This window comes from Melitaea cinxia, chromosome 1 (assembly GCF_905220565.1).
Source record: "Melitaea cinxia chromosome 1, ilMelCinx1.1, whole genome shotgun sequence".
Lineage (NCBI taxonomy): Eukaryota > Metazoa > Arthropoda > Insecta > Lepidoptera > Nymphalidae > Melitaea > Melitaea cinxia.
The window spans coordinates 20,813,819-20,821,037 of NC_059394.1; the positions used below are offsets into that span (position 1 = coordinate 20,813,819).

Consider the following 7,219-nt stretch of genomic DNA (forward strand, 5'->3'; position numbering starts at 1 on the left):
TTTAATTCTGAAACGTTCGATGGGTGAGGCATAGATAAAATCGGTTTTATTTTTTCTGGATCAACTCGCACCCCATTTTTTCCTATTATGAACCCTAAGTACTTAACTTGTTCCGCCATAAATTCACATTTATCTTTTCTAATTTTCAACCCGTTTTTTTCTAGGATATTAAACACTTGTTCTACTCGTTTCAAATTTGATTCCCACGATTTACTTTTTATTAAGATATCATCATAAAATACTATCACGCCAGGAACGTTTTTAAACAGATTAACCATGCATTTTTGAAAAATTCCAGGGCTGGAAGATAGTCCATATACAAGGCGATTATATTTAAATAGCCCTCGATGTGTATTAATAACCGTGTAGTTAGTTTCTAGACTGCTCATCTAGGACCAACTGATTGTATGCTTGTGATAAATCTAATTTTGTGAAATAATTGTTACCACCTAAGTCACTAAATAAATCCTCTATTTTTGGAACGGGGTACCTGTCGACCAACAGAGCCTTATTGAGCGTTACCTTATAGTCTGCGCACAAACGAATTCCGCCATCCGCCTTCCTCGCTATAACCAGCGGCGTCGCCCAGTCCGAGCGGTCCACCGGCTCGATGACGCCGGCGCGCAGCATCGCGTCCAGCTCGCGGTCCACGCGCGATAGCAGTGCGTAAGGTACCGGTCGCGCGCGACAGAATATCGGTTCGGCACTATTCCGTAAGTGCAGTTTCACTCGTTCCCCGGTATATTTACCCAATGTGCCATTGAACAGGTTTTCATGTCTGGAAATGATATTTTTAAGGATTTGGTTTTTACATATTTTTACATTATTTACCTTACAGTTAGTGATTTTAGGTATGTCGATATCGAGCTCAAATAGCCACTGTCTACCTAACATGGTAGTTGTACCGTTATCGATAACATATAAATCTAACATTTTCTCGTTCGTACCATACTTAACCTTTATTTCTAAATACCCAAGCGGTCGAACCATGGTACCGTTATAGAAGGCTAACTTTAAAGAACAAGGTTTTAACAATAATCGTTTAAACTTTTTTAAATATGTGGCTTTACTAATACAAGACACCGCTGCTCCTGTATCAATTTCCATATTCAAAGGTCTATCATTTACAGAAAGTGTTATACACACCGGTTTATAGTTGGTCAGTGACATTTGATACATCGGCTGCTCACAGTCGTCGACACGCCGCTCCTCGCCGGAGCTGACGTCGTCGGCTGCGGGCTCGCGCAGCCAGTGCGCCGTCCTGGGCGCGCGCTCGGCGGCTCCGTGGCCGGGCACACCGCGCGGCCCTCCGCCGCGTCTTCTCGCTCCCCCGCCGCCGCGTCCTCGGCGTGACCTTTCTTGCCCGCGATGATTATTTTGCAGCCTATCGGATTCTTTTTTTAAACACGCTCTTCGCAAGTGTCCGATTTTGCCACAATAACTACACTCGAATTCTTTATATTTACGGTGTATACACGATGACCGCTGTCCCCGCACGCTGTACATTTTGTGATATCTAGTTTTTGTACGCTTTCGGTGATTCCTTCGTCATATTTTTGTACTCGGCTTCCATCTACGGCCTCGGCATCCCGCTCCGCCGTCTCTAGAGTATTCGCCAATGCTAGTGCTTTTTTAAAGTCTAGATTATCTTCCGCGAATAACCTCTGTCGTACGAGCTCACTGCGTAACCCGCACACAAACTGATCCCTGAGATTCTCTTCCAGGCCGGCCTTGAATTCACAATAGCGTGACAACTTTTTTAAGTCTGCCACGTAATCCGCTATAGTTTCGCCCGGCCGTTGCCGCCTTTGTCTGAACCTATACCTCTCGGCCATTTCCGACGGCTTTGGTTGTAAATGTTTCTTTAATATATCTACTACCTCCCCGTACGATAGTTCTGACGGTTTCCTTGGACTCGTTAAAGTTGACAATAACTCGTAAGCTTCTTCCCCGATTAACGCTATTAACGTCGGTAATTTCAAATCGACCGTTATTTTGTTTGCCACAAAATACATCTCCACGCGATCGATATACGCGGACCAATTCCCATTCTTAATATCGAATTCTCGAATTTTACCAACCGACATTTTAGTTCAAATGTTACCACTTCACTATTAATAAAAATTTACTTCACCGAAAGCTATTAATTTACCTCGTCGCCAGTGATAAATAAAAGACATGTATCGAACAGAACGTATATTAGGAATGAGTACATTATCGAGCGCTCGGGCGCTCATTCCGAATCTACCCTATACTAAAAATATAAAACTAATATGTAACAGCTATAAGCTAGCTTCACACTATAAATATTACGCAATATAAGTAACTTAGGCCGATAAACATAATCAAATGAATATAAGTAGTATCAAGACAATTTTAAAGCAGCGCCATCTATCGTTTTTTGGATATAAATAATTTAAATTTGATCATGTAGGCGAGGTTAATAGTTGTTTTTAAAAGTGACAGATGAAGATGTGCATTTTCTTCTTAAAATTGTATCGTTAATTCGTTCCAGACATGAGCAACACAATTAAAAAAATGTGTTTATATAAGTTTTAAGCTGCTTCATCTATGTCTTATAAAATTCATCGAGTTTGTCTGTATGTAATAATAATAACAAACAGAACTCAAAAAGAACTGCATAAATTTATAACAAAATTTAAACTCGAAAACGGCACGCTATTGCTGTAAGCAATTTGAGCTAAATAACGAAGAAAGAGGAAAATTAAGCATGCCATACATATATATCATAAAGATAAGACATGCTTATATTTTTTTACTGTACAGAATAAATAGTAATAGAGTTAGTACAAAATAAACATTGACTGTTAATATTTTTGTTCGGTATTTATTGGTTTTATTATTGCGTCTTAATTTATATATTTTCATATCTCATATAAACTTAAGTGAGATGTGGAATTAGCTAGGTTTTTTTTTACTCACACACAGCCATTTATTTTATGTTAAAATCGTGTAAAGTCATAACTTAAATGTGTTATAATTTTTTACCATATAAAAATGTTTCCTTTATGCTAACTAGATGGCGTTGGCGTCGAATTAGATCGCGCTATGGTTTCGTTCACAAAAAGTGATGTTATGAGTACAGATATCGCCGCCTCAATCCAGAGAAACTGAGTGTTGCTATAACTTATCGTCTGTTATTTTCTCCATCTGCTTCAATCACAACTTATGGCTTAATTCAGCAGAATCACCATAATGTCATTTATTCAAAACAGGCTGAAAATAAGCACGTTTTGAAGGTCGATTTTACAAAAGACAGTCTCCCTCTGTTACTGGACTTTCTGTAGATATGAAATGTAAAGAAGAACAGGTAAATGAATGTTATTTTAATAATGTAACTATGTTTAAAATATAAGGTATAATCGCAGGTATTTTTGGTGCTGTATAGCGTACACGCAGACGACGTCGCGGGCAGCAGCTAGTTTATAATAACAAGGCTTCGTTAGAAGGTTATAAAAATGACACATTTTAAGAAACTATTATGTTTATAAGTTTTTAATTGAATGCTGTTCATACAACATAAAATACTAAATTAATCAGAGTTATTAGTAGTTAATTACGCAATATGAACGCTTACAGAACTACATTTTCATGTCTCTTCTATTCTTACTTAGTCTGTCGCAGGACGGCGTAGAATGTGTAAGATGACTTAAGAATCTGAAAAATGAATAAATTCGCTGAATCTGTGCCGAAAATATTACGTTTCCATGTGATATCGTGCAAAAGACATAGGAAACAGAACGGGTAAGTGGCCTTCACCTTGACGAATGTGTCTAGCGAGAGCGGTATGACGCGGCCGGCGGCGGGGCGCAGCGGGCGGCGCACGAACTGCATCAGCAGCACGAGCCGGCGGCGGAAGCGCGGCGGCGCGCGCGCCCACTGCATGCTGTACACCGCGCTCGCGACGCGGTCGCTCTGCAACACGCGCCGCGCACGCGACATATATACCCTCGTGTGCTTGATGACAGGCATCCAGCGCATATGCAAGATAATACGCATGTCAAAATATATCTGATAGGTTGCCTGAACAAATCGCGTCCAGACAACGTTCATTAATTCATAAAGTAAATAAGATGAGAAGTTGTTAGTTCTGCATAAACCGTACTAGATACGCGCTCGTTGGACGGTTTATGAGGCGGTCTTAGACCAACTGTAGCAGCGTGACCGCACCGGGCTACCGGCCGCTGCACTCACCTCTACCGTGAGCTCGTTCCCGTAGTAGCAGTACAGAAATAGCTCCGTCAGGATGCACAGGATGAACAGGGTCATCGACGCGAACTCAATGCTCAGTACGTTTAGCTGAAACCGGAATGTGTGCTTTAACTCCAGTAAATGTAAGTTGAACTCACGTGATCAAAACTAAATACATTTGATTTGAGAAATTTTTATCTTAATTTTTTTTTAAACTAATGTATAATGTAATATTGTTTCTATAAATAATATAAAAGTAGCCTACGCTGGCAATCTTATAAGCAGCCATGCAAAGAATCCAGCCACCGATTCCGAACTGCACCAACATAGCATTTCCAAAGATATCCTGCAGCAACTTCGCAGTCCTGTGAAATTCTCGTGTAAATATTTACTAAACCAAATTATTTATGCTTTCCACTGAAACTGTGGCAACACTTCGCTGCTACTCACTGAGCCACTCGTCTGTAGTGCTGGAAATATTTCACTAGCAGCGACATCAGGGCGACCTCGTATTGTTCTCCAGTTTCGTCGCTCACACACTTAGCCCTTTCTGGGAGAGCTTGAAAATTATTACTAAAACCAAATATATAGTGAATTTTTATTTTGCTTGTACATTGACACTTTTAAGATTGGTAGTATTAATTTGTTACTGTTTCTAAAACAGTGTTTCATATACCTCAAAATTCTAATCTGCGTTTGGCATTGATACAAAATTGTGGCTATCAGCGCGTCCATCGTCGTATTGGCGATACCGACCAACGTCGTAACGTAGAATGAGTACAGCAGTACCAAAACGAATCTGCAAGATACGATCAATGTGCTTAAGTTAAATTAAAAGTGTAACATGATTATTAGTGCTGTGTGGCTACGGCACTAAAGAATTTAGCCACCCCCTCTCTTCCCGTGGGTGTCGTAAGAGGCGACTAAGGGATAACAAGGTTCCACAACCACCTTGGAACTTAAGAAACCGACCGATGGCGGGATAACCATCCAACTGCTGGCTTTGAAATACACAGGCCGAAGACGGGCAGCAGCGTCTTCGGCGCGACAAAGCCAGTACTGCGGTCACCAACCCGCCTGCCCAGCGTGGTGACTATGGGCAAAACACATGAGTTCACGTTATTTTTGGCGTAAACTTGTGGAGGCCTATGTCCAGCAGTGGACTGTATAGGCTGTAATGATGATGATGATGATGATTATTATTTCGACTAGGTATTAGTTTAGTTTTAGTAGCGGACACGAGCGGCGGATCGGTCTGCAGGCCGGTCCAGAAGGGGAACTCGACGGAGTGTCCGGCGATGCGGCGCAGGACGGGGAACAGCAGCCACAGCGTGCACGTGAGCACGGCGCAGCCGGCGTACGCGCGCAGGAGCAGGCGCGCGCCGTGCGCCGTGCGCCGCAGCAGGGCCTGCGCGCTCGCCTCCGGGCCGTTGTACACGGGGTCTAGGGCGTCAGAGCGTGACTTCTATCAGTACTAGTGCTATACTGATAAGGAAGTTGAGGTCAATAGTCTTCACCGGTTTCAGAAAACAAAATCTTTACAGAATTTAATATCAAATATACAAAAAGGTACCACCTTACCGTTCAAGCTCTGAATCATGTCTTGTATCCGGTCTGCGTCGTAGTGAAACACGATTTGCTTGGCGATGGAGGTGATGTGGCAGAGCAGCAGGAACATAACTCGCGAGAACTTCGCCATGTCGTTGCGCTCCTGGTACGCGAACACGCACTCCTGCAGCAGGTAGGCCACCGTCACGGCGAGCACGAGCGCGCGGTAGGCGGCGTGCAGGCGCGCGCTCGCCGACCTCCCGGCGCCGCCGTCACCACCGCGCCAGCGCATGAAGCCCACGCTCTGCAGCAGCGCCGTGTGGAGCGCCACGCACTGACCCGAGGCCGACCTTGCAGTATTGATGGACTTATGTAGGAAGATTACTACTACAACTAGGAACTATTCCAGACTCCTGTGTCGAATTACAAATCTAAAAGTTCCATCATTATTTGCAATTCCGAATGTAAATTTGAAAATGCACGTATTTTAGAAAATCTTACGAGTACAATAACAATATTTGATGATCAAATAAAATAAAATTTATACAGTTCCTGAATTTTTATTTGTTATTAACTTAATTACCTTCCATCATTCAGTGTTTAATTTATCATAAATTTTTAACTATATATTTTTTTTTTTTTTTTTTAGTTAATATTCGAGATGAAACAATAATTCGCGTGCCTATTGAATATTGTAAATAAAAGTATTTACAAAAAGGTACTATCTTGCAATAAGATGGTTTTATTGAACAGGTACAACACTGATTATTATAGTTGTAACTATGAATTCGAACTTTGTTTTTTTTTAACCAACTTCAAAAAAGGAGGAGGTTACTCAATGCGACCATATATATATTGTTTTTTTAATGTATGTTCGGGGATAACTCGTTCGTTTTTGAACCGATTATGATAATTATTTTTTTTTTTGTTGGAAAGGAGATATTCCTAGTTTGGTACCATGATAAGGAAACCAGAATCTGATGATGGGATCCCAGAGAAATCGAGGAAAACTCTCGAAAATCCGCATAACTTTTTACTGGGTGTACCGATTTTGATGATTTTTAATTTAATCGAAAGCCGATGTTTATCATGTGTTCACATTTAAATTTCATCGAGATCTGATTACAACTTTTGGATTAGTCGCGAGTACTCTTCTTTGATAATGCGTATTTACTTGACTATTTTTTCGTCTACCTACGTTGTATTACTTGTCGATACAATTGAAGTCGGTTTTTCTTCGTTTGCCTGCAAAAACAATTATTTTGTATATGAAAGTAACTATTTTTACTTCAAATGTAGTTTTTTCAGCTAGTAATAACTTCAAATTAATATTTATTTTCATTATTGCAAGAAAAGATAAGTACATAATTATCATAATAATAATAAGTGCACTAAAATACTCGTAATATCGTAATTAAACATTAATATATAAATAAAATTGTCTAATTACATGGATATG

General features: G+C 40.7%; 1 protein-coding gene across 1 annotated transcript; it reads right to left on the reverse strand.

Moving 5' to 3' along the window:
* Window positions 1-3,627: 3,627 nt before the first annotated feature.
* Window positions 3,628-6,001, reverse strand: LOC123653342 (odorant receptor 4-like). Its single transcript, XM_045589362.1, has 8 exons — window positions 5,794-6,001; window positions 5,451-5,655; window positions 4,889-5,011; window positions 4,663-4,785; window positions 4,478-4,577; window positions 4,216-4,320; window positions 3,781-3,936; window positions 3,628-3,678 (listed from the first exon to the last, which is right to left on the reverse strand). Exons 1-8 carry the CDS (start codon window positions 5,909-5,911, stop codon window positions 3,628-3,630), a joined length of 981 nt encoding a protein of 326 aa, XP_045445318.1. The 5' UTR covers window positions 5,912-6,001.
* Window positions 6,002-7,219: the final 1,218 nt, after the last annotated feature.